General features: G+C 38.1%; 1 protein-coding gene across 1 annotated transcript; it reads left to right on the plus strand.

Annotated features, from left to right (window-relative positions):
- Positions 1 to 20859: 20859 nt before the first annotated feature.
- On the plus strand, positions 20860 to 22306 carry LOC118349555 (putative pectinesterase 63). Its single transcript, XM_035694488.1, has 4 exons — positions 20860 to 21385; positions 21484 to 21690; positions 21800 to 22026; positions 22134 to 22306. The coding sequence occupies exons 1-4, from the start codon at positions 20879 to 20881 to the stop codon at positions 22291 to 22293; spliced, it is 1101 nt and encodes a 366-aa protein (XP_035550381.1). The 5' UTR covers positions 20860 to 20878; the 3' UTR covers positions 22294 to 22306.
- The last annotated feature ends 755 nt before the right edge of the window (positions 22307 to 23061 follow it).

Here is a 23061-nt window from a genome sequence, read left to right on the forward strand (position 1 = left end):
TCCGTCGCTGTCGGCCTTTCCCTCTAGGGCGTTGTTCACTTGTTCGGGTACTCTCTCTCTCTCTCTCTCTCTCTCTCTCTCACTCCCTATGACTATGATTCTGTGCGTGAGGAATGGATAGGGTAATAATTGGTTGATAATGGTTTGAGTTGTTTATGGATTCTGTATTGGTTGATAATTAGAGTTAATGGGTGTTGGTTTCCGTGGCTAGTGGGCTTTAAGCCTATGCTTTTCCATTTGGATTTGTGTTGTTTTGTATATCTTTTATTTGTTGTTGAGAAGAGTACTAGACCTACATTGGATTTATGGGTTTGGCTTTGCTTGTTGGGATTTCTGAACCTCCATATCTTTCATGAGTAAGTATATATACGAATCTTTAAATAAACTAGATTTACCTAGACTTTAATTTAGTCCTCCCAAGAATAAAAACTAAAGTAATGACATGAGGGAAAATGTTTTGGATGAGTATTTACGCTAATTAGGAGGGAAAATTTCTACTATAGCATGTGTGGTTCATCATTTATTTCTATGTTATAAGGTTGGGACAATGTGACCAAGAGTCCGAAATCCATATTTGTTTTTTTCTTCTTCGAACCAACTAGTTTAATGGTTTCATTTTGAATTTCTGCTTGCATTCTGAATTTCTGCTTGCATTACACAACTTGTTGGAATTTCATATTATATGGGAAACTATTAGTGTCTGATTATTTATTATATTGTATTTGGTGGTTTTTATTACTCAATAATAGATGGAACAAGCTTCTGTGAGTTGTAATGTCAGCACAACCCATGGGTTGGTGGTGACTCCTCGTCTATTCCAATGGATGTGGAGGAGCATGGGAGTCTTTCTAACCTTTCATCCACATATACATAATAGTATACTAGTTCCATCCCACCGTTATCCAAGAAATAAAAAAAAAAACACCTAGTAACCAATCGATAGTTTGGGAACACTTTGCTAAATTGCAACCTATTGGCCACAATAACCCAAAAGCTTAGGGTCTGTTTGGGTGTCCAACTACTCTGAGGTATTCTTGATAGTTCTTGTACGGATAGACATACTCTTCCATCCAAACGGGTATTTGAATATTTGTAAAACACTTCCAACCCATGTGAATCTACTGTGTTTTGAATGTCTGAGCTCAATGGTAAAAAGAAAAGTCTACTTCGAGGACAACATCCCCTCGTCCTTCACAGGCTCTTCTTCCCCAAATCACCAGAGTCGTCCTCGCACAGCTGTGAGAGAATCCCCCCACAGTGAACCACCACATCACCGGTACTCGACCTCTATCTCCCTCTCTGCAATGCCATTTCATGTCTCTCCCTTTCCCTTTGTGTCTGCAACGTACTACGCGAACCTTTCGAGTTGGGAATCGAATCTCTCCATCGTGATTCACTGCTCCCTCATCGAACACTTGCTCCATGCTCCATCCCATCTCCACTGAATGATTTCGATATCACTGGGTTTTGGCAGGGTATTTTGTTTGAGGTAGATTCGATTCCTCAACCCGTGCCCCTAGAATCCCACATTTTCCTGATAATTATAAACCACCTATGGCCAAAGCCACATTACGTACCAGCCAATCGAAGTCTAGGGTTCGAAAGCAACAATACTCAAGATTTCATCCCACCACATTATTCATCAAGGGGCCTCAAACGCGATCCTTTAAGGTAACTACAAATCCAATAGCAGTCTCTACTTTATTGAATCTTCTTCCGTGGGCATGTCTTCTATTAATTTGGTAGCTATTTGGGAATTTTTTTTCCTGCTTTTTTATGAGCCACTGAATGATTTCTATACTTACTGATTTATTTATTGTTCAGTAGGCTTTCAAAATTGTGTTGCGGCATTAACGATAAACAAGAAAATTGTGCCCTGGCTTTGCTTTTTTTTCTTAACTTGGATTTGTAATTTGTTTCTTTATTTGAGGATTTATATCGCTAGTCATAGAAAATAAGGACATTGGGTGGGAAGAGATAAAGCACCCAGCTTACTATTTTCTCTCCATTTTTAGAAAAAAAGCTCTTTGTGCTCTGTCCTTCACTCCAAAGATGATCATATTGATGGTAAGTTTGCTTGCAAATATCAAGTTTTGATTTTGGAAATCACTTACGGCATGAAAAGAAAAGAACCAGTATGATCTAATATGAGGAACCAGAAGTTCAACAGGGTTATCTTTATTTGTTTGAAGACAGCCATGTAGACTTCAGTTCAAACAAGCCAAAACATCCCATCCAATTATGGTTGGGATTAGGGCTTAGTTGAGTAGATAGACCATGCATTTTTTTGAGTGATTCTGTTAGAACTAGTATGGAGTTAGGAAACATGTGCTTAATTCACTTCTGCACCATAGGGACAATGGCAAAAAAGCTGTATCAGAGTCAGAATGTGTTGTGGACAATATGATATACTACATTTTTTCAATAGAACTCAGGTGTAGTGGGGAGGTTTTTCCCTCTAATTCTTAATGATATATTATTTAATACGAAGAGGTTGGACATTTGGATTGAGCATTTTCCATGCTTGTTACTATTTTCATGGGAGAAGCAGAATAATAGGTCTGGATTTAACAGAACATTTCACCTTAGAACATAGAGATGTAATTATTGGGTATGAATGATTGGGTTTCATAGAGATATGATGGACACAAGCTTTGAAATTTTTTTATGGTAAATGTAGACATTTTACGTGTCCAAACTCTTTTTGATTTCTGAGCTTGTTGGTGTGCATAGAGACCATTTGAAGTTTATTGTTTGAGAATTAGACTGAAGAATAGAACCTGAAAGGTGCAGCTTTCAGTGCATAAATCTTTTGCAGATCTGATTTGAATGAATTTTGGCTTTCAAATTAGCATCAGGAACTTTCTTGTTATAGGGAACGAATCGATTACTTGTCTGTGTTGTTGTTTGTGAGAGAATTTCTGTATGCACCCTTCTTGATTAAATATTGAACCATATTTTTTGACTATTCCTTTTTCCCCCTTTAAATAATTTAATTCATGAACTAGAAAGACTTCTTTCCTTATTTTTCTTTCCTGTTTTGTATCATTTTCCTTCATCATATATGAATTTGTATGCTGCCATACCAGTATCATTCAAAGGCATTAATTTCTGTGCAAGTAACCATGTAGAATCTTCCAAAACCCTGAAAAATTTAGCCCGTAGAGGGGCTTCATTAAACACATAGGGTGCATTACACTTGATGTCTGTTTAAACAGGGATGAAAAAGAGTGTGGCTCATGCTGAGTGTGATCTTCATCGTTTGTATGCAAATAATTCTTTGCTTAGGTCGCTGTTAGAAAGTTATTTTAGAATGGATTTCCTTGAAAAAGGAAAAAAACAAACAAAAATTGGTTTCCTCTCTAGTGTCATTTGTCAATGAGTGACAAGTTTGGCAGCCGAATTGGGTCGTCAGTTGTTATTTTGGACCAACATTAGATTGGCAGTGGTTGGGTTCCAATCTGCAGAGTTGGATCAAAGCTTGAACTGTCTTGTGCCTCAAACTGGCTCCTCTGACAATCCAACTTGCACCATTTTAACCTAGGCAACAGAGTATTCAGTAACCCATTTCTGAATACATGACAAATCAATACCATCAAGAAATACCAAGAAAACAAAAACACCATCAAAAGCCTCAACAATGTTTACCATTAGAAACTATTATTATTTATCAGACACTGCAAACCTGCAAAAAAGTAGATAATGTCCTCATTCGTTCTCCACTTTTCATCTCCTTTATCCACACAATCGATCACCCTTAAAAACAACAGCTGTACTCCCTGAGCCTAGAAACGATGCTCTATGCTCCACTATCTCTCTCAAAACATTCGAAGTTACTAGGCTTTTAGCTGCCCAATTGCTGTTAGCCTTTTTTATCCACTTAAACCAACACATTTTCTGATGTCTAACTTCATCTTAGTATGTCCATTGTTCCAAGGAATTATAAGTTTTTTTTAGACTAATACATAGAGCATAAAGTGCACAGCCAGCTCTTTAGTGGTGGATAATGGATGGAAAATCCTTTCGGTGCCTTGGTAATGACTGTCATGGCCACTTCCACTAATTCTAATTAAACATGTTTATGTATGTGTATATATATATATAGCCCTATACTCTATAGATTTGGTTTCTCCTTTACTGTCTCCCTCAAGAACATTAGAACAGAAACACCATACAATTAAAAGAAATGAATTGTTTCAAACAAAAAAAAAAAAAACCCCGAAATCTATGGGAGATACATTTGATAGCCAAAAATAGTGGTAAATAATTGTTCTTTAAAGTACCTATAAAAAATGGCAAGAAGATATTTTTGGTTCCAAGAGTCTTACAAGGCCAAGGAGAGAATAGGCCAAAATGTTAGAGAAGCAAAACCCAGCAGGGAATCTTAGGGAATATAGGTGACTGAGAAGAAATTGTTAAGAGGAAGAAGACCCGGATGTGTTTTGAGATGCGAAGAAGGGCATAACCCGATCTTTAATAATAATAATAATAATAGGAGGCACAAAAACGAAGGTCTGGGGAAAGTGCTAATTGTGAAAGGATCAGTTTCAAAGTGTGAATGAATCTGAGGAGGAACAGTCAAAGAAAGCTCGTTTCATTTGGGCTCAGAGTTTTTCTTTTTCCCTTAGGATTCAGCAATAGAATGAGAAAGAAATTTCTCAGGCCTCGTTTTGCTTAAATATATGAGAATTTTTGTGGATGATAATGGGATAATTTATAAATAATAATAAAATAATTTAATAAAGCATTACTCTCCCACTAATATTATCTCTCTCTATCCTCGGTTAAATCATTATGTTTTCAAGGCAATACCCAATTGGTGTTAGATTGGTAATTTGCTTCTGTATTTTTTTTAATATGTTTGTTCTTTTATTTTAGGGCAGGTTTGGGGGGTGAGATGAGAATTTTGTGTTTTGTTTTGAAGTTTAAAATATTATGTTTTAATATTATTATTGTTTTGGAATTTGAAAAAGGTGTATTGGGATTTGAAAAAGTTAAATTGTTTATTATATTTTGTATGGAGATTTGAAAAAGGTATAATAATGAGATGAGATGAGATGAAAATTTTGTGTTTTGTCTTGGGTACCAAACCTGCCCTAAATTGAGTTAAGCTTTACATGTATCACTACCACATGTTTTGTTAATTATTTGGGTTGGAGAAGCAGGTTGCGATATTTTATTTTAACCTTTTTGCTAACAATTTTGCTTATTCTTATAATATATTTAAAACCTATTAAACTGGCCAATAAGCATTTCCCTCCAATTTTAAACTCCTTTCGGAATGTGTAATTGTATGAGGTTTTTATTTCAAATCCTTATTGTGGAGTATCATCATTGTTGATTTCAATTGACTCAAATTGCTACTTTCGTGCCTTATCCATTTTTCCGGTTGATCTATGACAGCGATACTACCTCAGATCTTCTACACGTGCTTTGAGGGAGGTATGAATCTTCATGATTTTTACTATTTACTTTAACCCATGATTTTTACCATACTCATTGCGCGATTAGTTAAACTTCTATGTTACTATTCTTTAATTGATATTTGTACCATGGTAGTCAACCACTACCCGAAGAATATGTGAGACACAGCAATTGTGACACGTAGAATACGTGGGGCCACAACAACTGTGGTGTACGTATTAACGCACTCACAGCTGGTATAGACACCTGTGTTGTGATGCGGTAATTGGCAGGGACACACGGCTCAAGGGACCCGTGTAGCACCCATATGGTCACTTTATGATTAAGTCTATTTAAAAAGATTCCAAGTTCATGTATTCCATGTTCAAGTCTTGTTTCATGTTATGTTATGTTCAAGTTTACGTTGATGTCAAGTTTCAAGTTCATGTCAATCATGGTAACCCCATGAGATAAGATTACTCAATCATGGTGACCCCATGAGACAAGAATATGTTTCAAGTTCATGTCTATATCATGTTATGTTCAAGTTTAAGTTCATGTTATGCCATGTTCACGTTCACGTTCACGTTATGTTTCAAGTTCACATTTATGTTATGTCATGCTCAGGTTCATGTTATGCTTAAGTTCATGTTCAAATTATGTATGTTCACGCTCATGCTATGTTTTAAGTCCATGTTATGTTTCAAGTTCACGTTCATGCTATGTTGCTTGTCCATGTTATGTTTTAAGTTCACGTACATACCATGTCACATCAAGCTAAGTTTTAGTTTTAGTTTCAGTTCAAGTTATGTCATTTATGCCATGCTATAAGTCAAGTTATGCTATGCTTACTTATGACTTTGATTATGCTTACTTATGAATTTGATTATGCATTCATGCTTTTACTGCCATGCATGCATCATTAACCGGTGTGGAAGTTTCCTGTTAAATTGCTGAGATTTATAATCAAATCTCACTATGGTAGTCCCAACTACCATTCCCCCCGAATGGTAGATCTTATTACAGGATCTGAAGGAGAACTGGAAATCGACCAACTGGAAACGGTCAACTAAGCGACAGTGCGACTTAGATGTAGTTGCCTTAGGTTACTACTTGTATTTTGTGCAGTTCAATCTCCAGCACTCTTTTGTTCACAACCATTTTGGACTAGTGTTGTGATCTCAGTTGTTAGTATGTCTTTATGTATGAAGTATGTTGTAAGTATTTGGGATATTATAAGTTTGGTGCATAGGATTGCTAAAAAAAAAAAAAAATTATCCGCTGTGAATATTGCATAATGCTAGATGCATGTTAGGAACATTACATCTTATATGTCATGAATGGGGGTAGGTAACCTTGTGTTGCATGTTTCGATGCTTCAGATGTCCGTCCGATCCCAAGCAGAATCTGGGGGCGTCACAGGATAAACTAGTGTGGGAATATGAAAAGAATGAGATTTTTAGTGTAAAGAGTGTCTCTCGACTCTTTTATGCTTTAAAGAACAAAAATGCAGGAGAAAGGTCAAATTCAAAGACTATGAAGGTGTTGTGGAGGAAACTATGGAAGCTAAACATACCAGATTGAATGAAAGTCTTTGCTTGGAGGGCTTGCAGAAATGGATTGCCAACTCTGAAGAATCTGAAGCACATAAATATTATTTTGGATGATTGCTATAAGTTATGCCTAAATAAAGTGGAGGATGTGGCCCATGCTCTATATTTCTGCCCTTTAATCAGGTCCTATTGGAAACAACAATTCAATTATCTGCCAGATGATGAGCTTATAGAAGATTTAGTGAGTCTAGAACAAACGAAAAAAAAGGTAAATTGGAGAAGTTCTTCCTAATTTATAAAGAGCAAGAACTTCTCCTTCCCAAGCAATGTGGGATCCCATACACCACCTACCCTTATCCATATTATATGGGGTATCACAATCTACCTCCCTTAAATTCCCGACGTCCTCGTCGCGTCTGTCCATTGTAGGTGGCATGGCTCAAGTCCCACATTTCTGGTTGGGATTGGCTCTGATACCATTTGTAACGTCCCAATAGAAGGCCCAAACCACATAGCCTATACTCCAAAAGGACTAGTCAATGATACAATTGGAGCCCCATTGGAACCTTATAAAGAGCAAGAACTTCTCCTTCCCAAGCAATGTGGGATCTCATACACCACCTACCCTTATCCATATTATATGGGGTATCACAGGAACTGCATGATCGGGATGGACACAGCCCATGGGGAAGAGCACGGAAGTCTAGGCACGAGTTTTAAATGCACGAGAGGCCTTTTTATTATAAGATTTATGTTTTCCGCTGTAAAACTCTTTAATCCCAAAGCACATTTTAATTTATAAACGTGAGTCTCGGATCCTGGGTATGCAAGTGAAAAGTTTTAAATATGATGGTAATTCCCGTTGTCCTTTTATAAAAAACTATTTTGGAAAAAGTCCCACCACAAGGACGGGCGTTACACGATGCCTTAGTGCCGCCTAGTAAAAACCCGCAAACCATCACGCACGACCAATGCACCCCAACGCCTCTCTCTTCTTTGCTTTAACCCCACGACAATGGAGCAATGTCACTGTCCACCCTCCATGCACCTCCCTCCTCCACTAGCCCCTCCAAAAGCCAACTACCGAGAGCCTCTGTTTTAGCCACCCTCTATCTAGCCAAGCCAATATTTCCTACGTGTATAACCAAAAAACCAGCCCCTGTTTTATTGCTACACAAATAAAGCAAGTTTTTTGCTCAGCCCACCACCATGCACGGTTGCAACACCACCATCAGAAGGTTCCCACATTGCCAAACGTCTCGTGGAGACACGGATGAGCCACCTTGTCGCTGTCGCATTACTGCCCACTTGGTGAGTATCCAGTGCGGTCTCTCTCCCTCTCACGGCTTACTCTCTTTCTCTCTCCGTGTTTACTCTCTCTCATCTCTCTCTCTCTCTCTCATCAGTACTCAGCCGCTCACCTTCCACATCACCTGAACACCCACGACCGCCGCCTGGCTCCTTCGCACGCCTCCCTCTCGCTTGGTGAGTTTTGGAGTTCCCCGTAGGTACGGATTTTGTCTTCCGTAAGCCTACTTTCTCCTCTTATGGTTTCCATTTTCAATCCTTCCCAAGTGCGTGCAAGTTTTCCTTTAATTACTAAAATACCCTTAAATCCTTTCTAAGTTGTGTGGCCTTTCAAGAAACCCTTTTGATTAAATTACAGTCCTTTTTAAAGAGCCCAAGCTACCTTGGCAAAATTTCTAAAATAGCATTGGTATTGGTTTTACTTGACCTCTCTTTCCTATATATTTTGAACTCGACTTTGTTTTGCATACAAGTTCTTTTTTCTATTTTTTTAAAGAGAATAAATGAAGTTTTAATTGTATTTTTTTAAATGTATAAAATTTTAGTTTAACTCGTTTGAATGAAATTTTGACGACCGATTTTTTTATTGTGTTACTCGAAAAGGTTAAGTGGTCATTCATGAGTTTGGAGAGTAATGTTTTAAGACACTAGGTTATGAGAATTTTAGAGTTTTGGAAAAAATAGGTTATTTAGTATTTTAGGCTTAAATATTGAAATCCATGGTTGATTAAAAATTTACAGAAGTACGTAAAATTTTTTTATAGTTGACGATTGATTTTCATTCAGTACGGTTGTGCAATGATTCAGAAGGGTTAAGAAGTCCAGATAAGTAGGATTCCTATGCTAGGCTTTACACAAATTGCTTAGACTATGGTTGACTTTTTGAAAATTTTGCATGTTTTGTTATAAAATGAGAACTTGGGTGTAATAACCGGGCTTAGGCCCAGCCCCTTTATTTGGTCGGATGCAAGCCCAGCCCACGAGCTGGTTGAGTGAAGAACGGCGCCGTTTGGTGCAGGGATTTACTTCCCTTGCACTGTTTTTCTTTTTCCCCCGTAAACCCTCATTGCTGCAGAACGTGTTTTCCTCCATGCCGTGCAACTGCTCCCACGCCCAAGCCACGATTTTATGTGTTTCGGATCTGCATATGAGTGTTTTCCTCATCACTCTTCCGTATTAATTAGATCCTCTCTTGCACGAATTGATTTTTCATCTTGGCTAGCATTTTCGGAGTCCCGTGAAGCTTGCATTGTTCTGGTTCTTCGAAGTGTTGTTCGGCCTCTTGAACAAGTTGGTAATATTTTTTTTTCTCTTTCTCTTCCTTTCTTTTCTTTCCTGCAATCCGAATCGCCTCCTTCATTCTTGTTTATTATTATTTTTTTTTCTCTGCTATTGTTTTTTTTTTTTTTCTTTCTTTTCCAGTTCGCCTGGTTTGCACGCACGGCCTCCTTTGATTTTTTGCTACTCGAATTTTTCTGCACACACACGGTTTGACTTGCACACACACATTCTGATATATTCGGATTGTTTATCACACACACACACGCTGATTGTTTAACCGTGCATTACACTTAGTTTTAAATTTTTCACTTTGTGCAAACCACTAGTTCTTTTCAGTGGAAGGTTTTGTGAAATTCATTTTGGGTTGGTGCATTATTTGTTGGAGCGGTGGAGTGTGTGGGAATTGTGGATGTGTAGGAGTATAGTTTCGGAATGATTCATGAGACAGTTTGAATTTTATTATTATTTATTATTGTTTATTTGAATTGTATTATTTTTATTATTGTTTATTGGAATTTTATTATTTCAGACTCTTTAGTGTAAAACAATGGGAGTTTTGGAACTAGTTGTATTGGATTTTGTGCAAGTTTTGAATTGTTGAATGAGTAGAGTATTGATGCGTGCACTGAAATTGTTTTATTCGAAGTTTGGAAGCGAAGTTTGGATTGGATTATGTTTTAAAGATTGGAGTTGCTGTGGTTGGTTTTGGAAATGATTATAGTCGGTTGGTATTATTAGAAGGTGTGGATGTTTTGAGTTTCAATTGCGAATGGTTTGAAGAGAGTTGTTCGGATTTAATTGTTAGATAGTTATGGAGCTGTGAAGGGACTGTTTGATTTTTTATTCATTAAATAGCAGGCTACTAGATTGGTTATTAAATATTGGATATATGTTCTTTTGTTTAGGTGGTGTTACTTTTAGAGTTCCGGCTCAAGGTGTTGATAATTCGAAGAAGTCAGGTAAGTGGGGTTTATATACTAGTTTTGCATAAAATAAATGAAAGGAGGTTGACTTTGAGAATAAATGTGTTTATTTTTGAAAGAGATGATCTGAAAACAACCTCAAATGTTTATTCTGCATATGCATAAATTCTATATAAGGGAAAATGTTTTTCTGTCATGACTAGTGTAGACATGAGCAAGTTTTGTGTACTTTATTTCTGAACTATGTAAAAGAGCGAATATGAAAATCTGGAAGTTTTGTTATGAACAAATGAGAATATTTTGTTTATGTTTATCTCGAACATGTGAAATGATCTGAAGCCTTTCAATGTTTTGTTTTGATATGATGTGTCATCTGAGAATCTTGGCATGATGTTCTGATTCTGTATATGATTGTAACCGGATTTTCGATGAAATCCGTTCTGTTTCTGTTAAGGCCCAGCCACGGGTATAATGGTGGTTTATAACCCTACCACGGGGGTGAAACATGGAAAATGGCCCAGCCACGGGTATAATGGTGGTTTATAACCCTACCACGGGGGTGAAACATGGAAAATGGCCCAGCCACGGGTATAATGGTGGTTTATAACCCTACCACGGGGGTGAAACATGGAATATGGCCCAGCCACGGGTATAATGGTGGTTTATAACCCTACCACGGGGGTTAAACATGGTATTGTCCCGATGTGATGCTAAGAGATGATTTAATTATAATGTTTCAGTTTGGAAATGCCAACGGAAGTTCTTTTTGGAATAAGTTTATTTTCTGAAAACTTCGCTCTAATGTTTTGTAAAAGTTTTGTTTCTGCATTCTGAAAGTAAATGTTTTGTTCGGCTTATCAAATGTTATAAATGCTCATGTTTACATGCTGGTATATGCTCCTTGCTTGCTGAGTTGTTGATAACTCACCCCGTTAATCTTCATAATATTTCAGATGACATCGATGGTTCAGCTGAGGATCAGTATTAGAGTCTATGGAGAAGATTAGCACTGATTTGTGGTTGGGTATCTCATGTTACTAGTGTTGGTGTTAGAGACTAATTATTTTCTTAAGTTGCATCAATGGATTTAGACGGTTTATGGAGATTTATGTTAATGTTTTATTATTTCTAGTTGTTATTTGAGACAAGAAGAAGAGTTGATTTTATTTGGGTTATTTGGATTGAATATTGGATAAATGAACTTATTTGATGTGTTTAATTGAAGTATTTATGTTCGATTTGAGTTTTGGGAAAGTGGATATATTATTGATTTTGGGAGTACTCTAGCCTTGTTAGAGCTGATTATCAGGTTTTATGAGTTAATTCTCCGGACCCTCGGGGTCGGGGCGTTACAGTTGGTATCAGAGCCAGGTTTGAATTCTGCATACTGTAGACCTTGGAGGTTTAGATATCTGTGGGTTCATAGGATGTGTAAATTTCAAAATAGGAATTGGAGGATTATAAGGATTGTCATGTGGATATTTAAGTTTGAGTTACAAGAACATTAAGATTGATTTTGATGGGATTTGAGGTTTTAAATTTGGCTGATGTTAGAAATTGAATTTGGAACTTTGAGGTTATAGATTTTAGTGATATACGTGTGTATTAAGTGATGTCAGATTTGCATAGTTATCTGATTTATATAGATATATATATGTATATGTGTTTATATGCCTATTTCATTTATCCTCTTATATATTTCTATTTACCTGGTATTTTCGTTTTTCTTTTATTTAGAACGTTTCACCGAGTGTAGACTTTCAGGATGGCTGCTCGTCGTAGAGTTCGAACTCTTGAAGATTTGAATGAAGACGACAATGGTGGGGGTTGCACGTTCGAACAATTTAATCGAACGCATCCTCCCACCTTTGACGGAAGAGGCAATGCGAATGCTGCGGAAGATTGGATACAAGACATTGAAGAAATATTTGGTGTTTTGGAGTGTACCGATCAGCAAAAAGTCAAGTTTGCAGCCTTCAAATTATCTGGAGAGGCAAAGAGGTGGTGGAATTCTGAGAAAATTATCAGGGAAGCTGAGGGGATTGGAATAATTGTTTGGGCTCAATTCAAGCAGAGTTTCTTCGATCGATTCTTCCCTAAGGCAGATAGGGATGCTAGAGCCCGAGAGTTCACCAACTTGGTGCAAGGAACCATGACTGTGCGCCAGTATGCTGCAAGGTTTGCGGAATTATCACGTTTCGCCGCATACTTGATTCCCGATGAGGAGAAAAAGACTAGGAAGTTTGAAGAAGGCTTGAACTACAGGATTTATGAGCGGGTGATGATCTTACAGATTCAGAATTTTTCAGAATTAGTACACAAGGCGATGCTAGCGGAACAGAATCTTAAGAGGGGTGCTGAATTGCAAGAACAGAGGAAGAGAGCTGCTCCACAAGGATTTCCTAGTTCGGATCAAGGGCAATGGAAAAAGAGAAATGAGGGGAGCAGTTCAAGTCAGAGGCAGATACAGGGAAATCATACACCTAACCCTTGTAAGTTCTGTAACCGCATACACCATGGAGAGTGCAGGAAGGAAGTGGGTTCATGTTTCAAATGCGGTAAGGATGGACATTTCATTAGAGAATGTCCATTGCTCGCGGAGAACAACAGAAGGCCCAACCCACCCCAAAACTTTAGGCCGAATAATCAAGGCAACAATCAGCGGAGGACTGTACCTGCTCGGGTATTTGCTTTGACACCGGGAGAAGCTGAGGACAAGGATGATGTCATCACAGGTATAATTCTTAACCATCTCTTAAAAATTTCTTTGTTGAGAATTAAGGAATATTTGTCTTATTATCTCTTTGGATTATATGACGTAACCAGGAATTGTTCCCTTATTCCTCAATAAGGCTATTGTTTTATTTGACTCGGGGGCTACCCACTCATTTATTTCTATGGATTATGTTAAGTTGTGCCCCATTGTTGCTGATGAGATGGACTACAATTTGAGGGTCTCTACCCCAACTGGTGATATAGTGACTTGTAACAAGATTTTACTCAAGTGTCCAATAACTATTAGCGGGAAGGAAATGCCAGCTAACCTAATAGTCTTTCCTATGACTGGGTTTGATGTGATTTTGGGGATGGATTGGTTAACTTCCAGTTATGCTAGTATTGATTGTTTTAAAAGAGAAGTGGTGTTCAAGTTTCCGGAAGAAGAGGAACTTCGGTTTATGGGTTCTAGAGTGCGTACCTCTCCATCAGTTATTTCTGCTTTTCAGGTTGGCAAGCTTTTACGTGATGGGTGTCAAGGGTTTTTGGCTTTTGTGGTGGATGAACCAAAGGAAGAATTGAAACTTGAAGAGATTCCTATTGTGAGGGAATATCCAGAAGTTTTTCCTGAAGATTTGTCTGGATTACCGCCTGAGCGGGAGGTAGAGTTTGCTATTGAATTAGCACCAGGCACAGCGCCTCTTTCCAAAGCCCCTTATCGAATGGCGCCATCAGAGTTAGCCGAGCTCAAAGAACAGTTGCAAGACTTGTTAGACAAAGGTTTCATTAGACCTAGTGTGTCACCTTGGGGAGCTCCAGTCTTGTTTGTGAAGAAGAAGGATGGGACAATGAGGATGTGTATAGACTACAGGGAACTGAATCGAGTGACCATAAAGAATAAATATCCGTTGCCCCGCATCGATGATTTATTTGATCAGTTGCAAGGTGCGCAGGTGTTTTCTAAAATTGATCTCAGATCGGGTTATCATCAATTAAAAATCAAGGCGGAGGATGTGCCTAAGACAGCTTTCAGGACCAGGTATGGCCACTATGAATTTTTAGTCATGCCTTTTGGTTTAACCAACGCCCCAGCAGTATTTATGGACTTGATGAATCGAGTATTTCATGAGTTTCTGGATAAATTTGTAGTGGTGTTTATTGATGATATATTAATCTACTCCAAGAGCAAAGCCGAACATGAAGACCATCTGAGACAAGTACTAGGGACACTCAGGGATAAGAAATTATTTGCCAAGTTGAAAAAGTGTGAATTTTGGCTTGAGTCTATTGCATTTTTGGGACATGTAGTCTCAAGGGATGGCATTTCTGTAGACCCCGGGAAGATTGAAGCAATAGTTAACTGGACTCAACCAACCAATGTGCATGAAGTTAGGAGTTTCTTGGGTTTGGCTGGTTATTACCGTCGATTTATAGACAATTTCTCAAAAATAGCGGTTCCCCTTACCGCCCTCACAAGGAAGAACAACAAGTATGTTTGGACTGAAAAATGTGAGGAAAGCTTCCAGGAATTGAAGAAGAGATTGGTGACAGCTCCAGTTCTAACAGTCCCTAGCGAAAGAGGAGGATTTGTGGTTTACAGTGATGCTTCGCGTTTGGGTTTGGGATGTGTTTTGATGCAGCATGGGAAAGTAATAGCATACGCTTCTCGGCAACTGAAGACATATGAACAAAATTACCCAACACATGATTTGGAGTTGGCCGCCGTTGTCTTTGCACTTAAAATCTGGAGGCATTATTTATATGGTGAAAGGTGCGAAATCTACACGGATCACAAGAGTTTAAAATACTTCTTTACTCAGAAAGAACTGAATATGAGACAGAGGAGATGGCTCGAACTAGTCAAGGACTATGACTGCAATATTAATTACCATCCAGGCAAAGCTAATGTTGTAGCTGATGCACTTAGCAGGAAGCCAGTGGGACCAGTAATTGCAAATCTTACCACTCAACCCCACTTATTAATGGACTTGGAAAGAGCCAGTATTGAAGTAGTCGTGGGTGACCAGCAGGCATTAATAGCCAGTTTAGTAGTTCAACCAGCTTTGATAGACAGAATCAGGCTCGCCCAAAAAGAAGATTCTAAGTTGGCAAGATTAATTGAAGAAGTAGAAAAAGGGGATAAACCTGAGTTTAATGTTTCTGAAGATGGAGTATTAAGGTTTGGAAACAGATGTTGTGTGCCAGATAGTGTTGTAATAAAAAGACTTATCCTTGAGGAAGCGCACCGCTCCCCTTACACAGTTCACCCGGGTAGTACGAAAATGTATCGAGATTTGAAAGAGTCTTTTTGGTGGGAGGGCATGAAGAGAGAGATTGCTCAATTTGTGGCACAGTGCTTAACATGTCAACAGGTGAAAGTAGAACACCAACGACCAGCAGGGTTGTTGCAACCACTTCAGATTCCAGAATGGAAATGGGAGCATATTTCCATGGACTTTGTTACAGGCCTTCCACGGGCACCGATCGGGCAAGATGCAATTTGGGTGATAGTAGACCGTTTGACGAAGACAGCTCATTTTGTACCTATCAAAGTTTCTTATAAGTTGGAGAAACTAGCCGAGCTTTATATACAGGAAATAGTGAGGTTGCATGGGGTACCTGTGTCCATTGTGTCGGATAGAGATCCGCGTTTCACTTCGAAATTTTGGCGAAGCTTACAAGAGGCCATGGGCACTAAGTTAAATTTCAGCACGGCGTTTCACCCACAAACAGACGGTCAGTCGGAAAGGACCATTCAAATTTTGGAAGACATGTTGAGAGCTTGTATGCTGGATTTTAAGGGGACTTGGATTCGACACTTGCCTTTGGTCGAGTTTGCTTATAATAACAGTTATCAGGCTAGTATTGAGATGGCACCTTATGAAGCACTTTATGGTAGGAAGTGTAGATCTCCGTTATATTGGGACGAAGTAGGTGAAAGACAAATTTTGGGTCCAGAAACCATACAGAAGACAACAGAGAAGATTGAGACCATTCGAGCTAGAATGAGAGCAGCTCAGAGTCGACAGAAGAGTTATGCAGATAACCGTCGTCGCCAATTGGAGTTTGAGGTTGGGGATAAGGTATTCTTGAGGATTGCACCCATGAGAGGGGTTATGAGGTTTGGAAAGAAGGGTAAGTTGAGCCCTAGGTACATCGGACCATTTGAGATTCTTGATCGGATTGGACTAGTGGCTTACAGAGTAGCCCTACCACCCGCACTTTCAGGTGTACACAATGTATTTCATGTATCTATGCTGAGGAAGTATGTTCCTGATCCCACTCACGTTATTGATTACGAGCCCCTTCAATTTCAGGAAGATCTGACTTATACAGAAGAGCCGTCGCGGATTGTAGAGAGAAAAGAACAAGTGTTACGCAATCGGGTTATTCCATTGGTTAAGGTGGTATGGAATAATCATGCTATTAGTGAAGCCTCTTGGGAATTAGAAGAGGATATGCAAGTCAAGTACCCACAGTTATTCGTTGATGATCCTAACCACTTGTGACAAATTCCGAGGACGGAATTTTTATAAGGGGGGAAGAATGTAATAACCGGGCTTAGGCCCAGCCCCTTTATTTGGTCGGATGCAAGCCCAGCCCACGAGCTGGTTGAGTGAAGAACGGCGCCGTTTGGTGCAGGGATTTACTTCCCTTGCACTGTTTTTCTTTTTCCCCCGTAAACCCTCATTGCTGCAGAACGTGTTTTCCTCCATGCCGTGCAACTGCTCCCACGCCCAAGCCACGATTTTATGTGTTTCAGATCTGCATATGAGTGTTTTCCTCATCACTCTTCCGTATTAATTAGATCCTCTCTTGCACGAATTGATTTTTCATCTTGGCTAGCATTTTCGGAGTCCCGTGAAGCTTGCATTGTTCTGGTTCTTCGAAGTGTTGTTCGGCCTCTTGAACAAGTTGGTAATATTTTTTTTTTTTTCTCTTCCTTTCTTTTCTTTCCTGCAATCCGAATCGCCTCCTTCATTCTTGTTTATTATTATTTTTTTTTCTCTGCTATTGTTTTTCTTTTTTTCTTTTTTTCTTTCTTTTCCAGTTCGCCTGGTTTGCACGCACGGCCTCCTTTGATTTTTTGCTACTCGAATTTTTCTGCACACACACGGTTTGACTTGCACACACACATTCTGATATATTCGGATTGTTTATCACACACACACACGCTGATTGTTTAACCGTGCATTACACTTAGTTTTAAATTTTTCACTTTGTGCAAACCACTAGTTCTTTTCAGTGGAAGGTTTTGTGAAATTCATTTTGGGTTGGTGCATTATTTGTTGGAGCGGTGGAGTGTGTGGGAATTGTGGATGTGTAGGAGTATAGTTTCGGAATGATTCGTGAGACAGTTTGAATTTTATTATTATTTATTATTGTTTATTTGAATTGTATTATTTTTATTATTGTTTATTGGAATTTTATTATTTCAGACTCTTTAGTGTAAAACAATGGGAGTTTTGGAACTAGTTGTATTGGATTTTGTGCAAGTTTTGAATTGTTGAATGAGTAGAGTATTGATGCGTGCACTGAAATTGTTTTATTCGAAGTTTGGAAGCGAAGTTTGGATTGGATTATGTTTTAAAGATTGGAGTTGCTGTGGTTGGTTTTGGAAATGATTATAGTCGGTTGGTATTATTAGAAGGTGTGGATGTTTTGAGTTTCAATTGCGAATGGTTTGAAGAGAGTTGTTCGGATTTAATTGTTAGATAGTTATGGAGCTGTGAAGGGACTGTTTGATTTTTTATTCATTAAATAGCAGGCTACTAGATTGGTTATTAAATATTGGATATATGTTCTTTTGTTTAGGTGATGTTACTTTTAGAGTTCCGGCTCAAGGTGTTGATAATTCGAAGAAGTCAGGTAAGCGGGGTTTATATACTAGTTTTGCATAAAATAAATGAAAGGAGGTTGACTTTGAGAATAAATGTGTTTATTTTTGAAAGAGATGATCTGAAAACAACCTCAAATGTTTATTCTGCATATGCATAAATTCTATATAAGGGAAAATGTTTTTCTGTCATGACTAGTGTAGACATGAGCAAGTTTTGTGTACTTTATTTCTGAACTATGTAAAAGAGCGAATATGAAAATCTGGAAGTTTTGTTATGAACAAATGAGAATATTTTGTTTATGTTTATCTCGAACATGTGAAATGATCTGAAGCCTTTCAATGTTTTGTTTTGATATGAGGTGTCATCTGAGAATCTTGGCATGATGTTCTGATTCTGTATATGATTGTAACCGGATTTTCGATGAAATCCGTTCTGTTTCTGTTAAGGCCCAGCCACGGGTATAATGGTGGTTTATAACCCTACCACGGGGGTGAAACATGGAAAATGGCCCAGCCACGGGTATAATGGTGGTTTATAACCCTACCACGGGGGTGAAACATGGAAAATGGCCCAGCCACGGGTATAATGGTGGTTTATAACCCTACCACGGGGGTGAAACATGGAATATGGCCCAGCCACGGGTATAATGGTGGTTTATAACCCTACCACGGGGGTTAAACATGGTATTGTCCCGATGTGATGCTAAGAGATGATTTAATTATAATGTTTCAGTTTGGAAATGCCAACGGAAGTTCTTTTTGGAATAAGTTTATTTTCTGAAAACTTCGCTCTAATGTTTTGTAAAAGTTTTGTTTCTGCATTCTGAAAGTAAATGTTTTGTTCGGCTTATCAAATGTTATAAATGCTCATGTTTACTTGCTGGTATATGCTCCTTGCTTGCTGAGTTGTTGATAACTCACCCCGTTAATCTTCATAATATTTCAGATGACATCGATGGTTCAGCTGAGGATCAGTATTAGAGTCTATGGAGAAGATTAGCACTGATTTGTGGTTGGGTATCTCATGTTACTAGTGTTGGTGTTAGAGACTAATTATTTTCTTAAGTTGCATCAATGGATTTAGACGGTTTATGGAGATTTATGTTAATGTTTTATTATTTCTAGTTGTTATTTGAGACAAGAAGAAGAGTTGATTTTATTTGGGTTATTTGGATTGAATATTGGATAAATGAACTTATTTGATGTGTTTAATTGAAGTATTTACGTTCGATTTGAGTTTTGGGAAAGTGGATATATTATTGATTTTGGGAGTACTCTAGCCTTGTTAGAGCTGATTATCAGGTTTTATGAGTTAATTCTCCGGACCCTCGGGGTCGGGGCGTTACATTGGGAAAAACAACTCAGTCGTTTATTTGCATTACTCATGAAATCTATATAAAAGAGGAAAACTTTTTTCTCACATGTATTGTGTAGACATGAACTTTATTTTATCATATTGTCTCTGAAATGTGAAAAAATGAGCGAATGAATTTTGAGCAACCTATAGAAAGATACTTTGACTTTTGTTTTCAGTATGTGAGAATGATCTGAATATGTTTCGATACTCAGTTTTGTTTTGATATGGTATCTGAAAACTTTTGGAATGGTGTACTGATTTTGTATCTGTCTTTATCTCAGCTCTGCTCTACTCTGTTTTGCTCTATTCTGTTTGGATTGGTACCAACTCCTCTGTCTCTGAGTGCACCCACTTTGAAAGTAAGGTGGTTTTATATGGTCTTTCGTGTGTGCACACTCGGGGTTTCGAGAATAATAAGAGAAACATTTCACCTCTGTCTCTGCCCGTTTTGGCCATTGGGGATAGCACAACTCTACCACGGGGGTTAAACATGGTCTCTGCTTTGTGAGATGCTCTGTTTTGATGTGATGATGATGTTCAAGTTATGTCATGCCAGAGTACTCTGGGTTTTTTATGTCTTAAAACCACCGTTTTGTTACGTTTGAAAACATGTTTAGTTATGTATGATAACTCTGGAAAATATTTTGTTTTGCATACTGTACTTTGTAAATGCTGATGTTTGCACACTAGTATATGTCTTCTGCTTACTGAGTTGTTAATATCTCACCCCTTATCTCCACAATATTTTTCAGATAATTTTGATAGTTCGGCTGGAGAACAAGAGTAGGAAGTTTTAGCAAGGTGTGATGATCATAAAAGAATAAGTGTCTTTTGGTACTAGTATTTATTGGTTCATGTTTAGTAGAGCTATTGTTTTCGATTATTTTGGTATGTTAAGTTATGGATATTTTTTAGTCTTTAGTGAGTTTTTAATTTATTTTAATGAAGATTTTTTTTAGTGTACATATGAAGGAATATGGATATTTGTGTTAAATATTTTATGAAGTTTCAGGATTATTTATAGTTGTGATATTGGAGTTGATATTAACTAATAAGAGCTAACACTCTAGAGCCCGGGACTGGGCGTTATAGTTAACCCCCAAACAACATCTTGTTTTGTCTACAGCGCTAAACTCACATACAATACATATACCCCGACATTGTAGTCTTTTGGTTCTAGAAAAGCTCTCTTCAACTCCAAAAATGCCCCCAACCCTAATCCTCATATACTTTTTCTCACCTACGATAATAAAGCTTTAATCATTGAAATTATCCTTTAAAAGCACAATGGCATTTTGGTTGTTTCTCGAGCGAGTAGGGGCATTTCAATGACAAACAAACAGAAGAAACTAAAATCCCCTCGAAAATCACGTACAACTTCACATACTTTGATAACCATGATCCGTTCGTTGCTCTTTGATTTCTAGTATAAATAAAATACAAGCATATGCATGCAGCACGCAGCGAGTGAACTTACATTTTCAGTCAATCATTCGAAATGGCTTTGAAACTAACAAATTTGGCAACTCAGCTGTTGTTTCTAGCCACATTGCTCGTCCCAACAGCTTTATGCCATGCCAACCAGACTGTGGCATCGGATCCAGAATCAAACCTAGACGCATGGATTGCGCTAAACATGAAAGAGTACGAGGAGGCTTCAAAGCACACCCTTTTCAACAACGCCCTAATCGCATCCCTTAGCAAAGCTCCAATGAAGATCATCAAGGTCAGAAAAGATGGTGCTGGAGATTTCAAGACGGTGACCGACGCCGTTGAGAGCATTCCGTCAGGAAATACAGACCGAGTGATTATATATATTGCTGGCGGTAATTACAAAGAAAAGGTAGTCGTCGATAGGTCGAAGCCCTTCGTGACGTTCTATGGGAAACCGGGCAATATGCCCACCATAACGTATGACGGTACAGCAAAGAAATACGGAACCTGGGAAAGCGCCACTGTGGCCATTGAGTCTGACAACTTCATGGCAGTCAATATTATCTTTGTGGTGCGTTTTTGCTTTTCTTTTCTTTTCTTTTATTTTCTTAGAAAATATTATAAAACGTTTGTTTATAATACTATCTGTTTTGTGGATGGTGTTTACAGAATTCATCTCCAAAGCCAGATCCCAGAAAATCCGATGGACAGGCAGTGGCATTGAGGATATCAGGGGACATGGCAGCATTCTACAGTTGCAAGTTCATAGGATTCCAAGACACCTTGTGTGATGACCGGGGTAGGCATTTGTTTCAGAGCTGCTACATCGAAGGGAGTGTTGATTTCATATTTGGAAATGGAAAATCCCTCTACAGGGTAAGCTGCAAAAAATACCAAGCCATCCATCCATATTTCTAGAGTTGCATGCTAATAATTTCTCATCTTATATATGTATGTATTAAGTTAAGAATGTATAAATATGCAGGACACCACCATAAAATCGGTTGCAGAGAATTTGGGTGTGATCGCAGCACAAGATATGAATGGCCAATCAGGGGACAGCGGGTTTGTATTCGTCCATTGCAAGATACAGGGGACTGGCGATATGTACCTTGGTCGAGCATGGAAGGAGACATCTCGGGTTGTGTTTGCCTATACATACATGGGCAGTAACATCAATAGTGGCGGTTGGATGAAGTCTCAGCACCAAAAGTAGGCATCAAATTACCCATCAATAGTGCAGTTTTCTTCAACATTTTCTTCATGTTATTAATTCACAAAGGTATGGCGTATTAACATGATTGCATGTTACATTGTAGGAATGTGTTTTATGGAGAGTACCAATGCTCGGGCCCAGGGTCAAGTGCCTCCAACCGCAAATTTGGAAAGACTCTTTCTGACGATCAAGTAAAGCCCTTCTTGAGCACCACTTTCATCGGAGGAAGTCAATGGCTTGTCCCAATTCCAAAGATTGGTTAAAAACTCATTACAATTTGCCAAATGCATAACGGCAACTTTTCTCTAACTGGATATAAACATCCAATACATTCATACACAGTTTCATTTAATTTTCTCCTTTTTCTAACATTATGTTTACATTATTTATATCAGTATAAAGAGATAAATTCCATAATTACTATGATGTGATGCATGTATAGTATATTATATAAATATATTTATTTACTAATATTATGGCTAACCAAATTACATATCTCAAAATCCATAATAAACCCAAAAGTTATATATATTTTGTTTGCAGTACTAAACACGTATAACCCTGTCAATTATCAAAGTATTAGTCACTAATTAGCCAATACATAAAAATAAATAAAAGAAACAAAGAAATAAGCTTTTGTAACACCCTGTCCCCCTAAGCTAGAAAAGTTAGAGAACCAAATACTACTAAGCTCAAAACATCATGTTCATGAACCAGGGATGAAGAATTCCATATATTTATAATTTATGAGTACTTTTGTGATGCCCCCAACCGCCGCTTGGGATAAAACAGAGACTTAGAGCGTCGGGATATACAACACAAGGTTACATACTCTCGTACATGACAGTTATTATGCAATGCATCCTAGTATGCAACTAGAAGTATGCAATAATCGCAGCGGAAATAAATGTGAAAGTATAACTTATGCCATAATAACTAAAAACATCACAATTCATTAGTGATAAATCAAGCAATACATGAAATGCAAAAAAAACATGTCTCTCATCCAGTTTCCTTAACATTTTCAGAGA

Source organism: Juglans regia, chromosome 10, assembly GCF_001411555.2.
Source record: "Juglans regia cultivar Chandler chromosome 10, Walnut 2.0, whole genome shotgun sequence".
NCBI lineage: Eukaryota > Viridiplantae > Streptophyta > Magnoliopsida > Fagales > Juglandaceae > Juglans > Juglans regia.

Bases quoted from the DNA above. Each gene is read 5' to 3' on its own strand.
- LOC118349555 (XM_035694488.1), top strand. From the start codon at position 20,879: ATGGCTTTGAAACTAACAAATTTGGCAACTCAGCTGTTGTTTCTAGCC. The intron at 21,386-21,483 runs GTGCGTTTTTGC...TGGTGTTTACAG, and splicing joins CAGTCAATATTATCTTTGTG to AATTCATCTCCAAAGCCAGA. The intron at 22,027-22,133 runs GTAGGCATCAAA...GTTACATTGTAG, and splicing joins ATGAAGTCTCAGCACCAAAA to GAATGTGTTTTATGGAGAGT.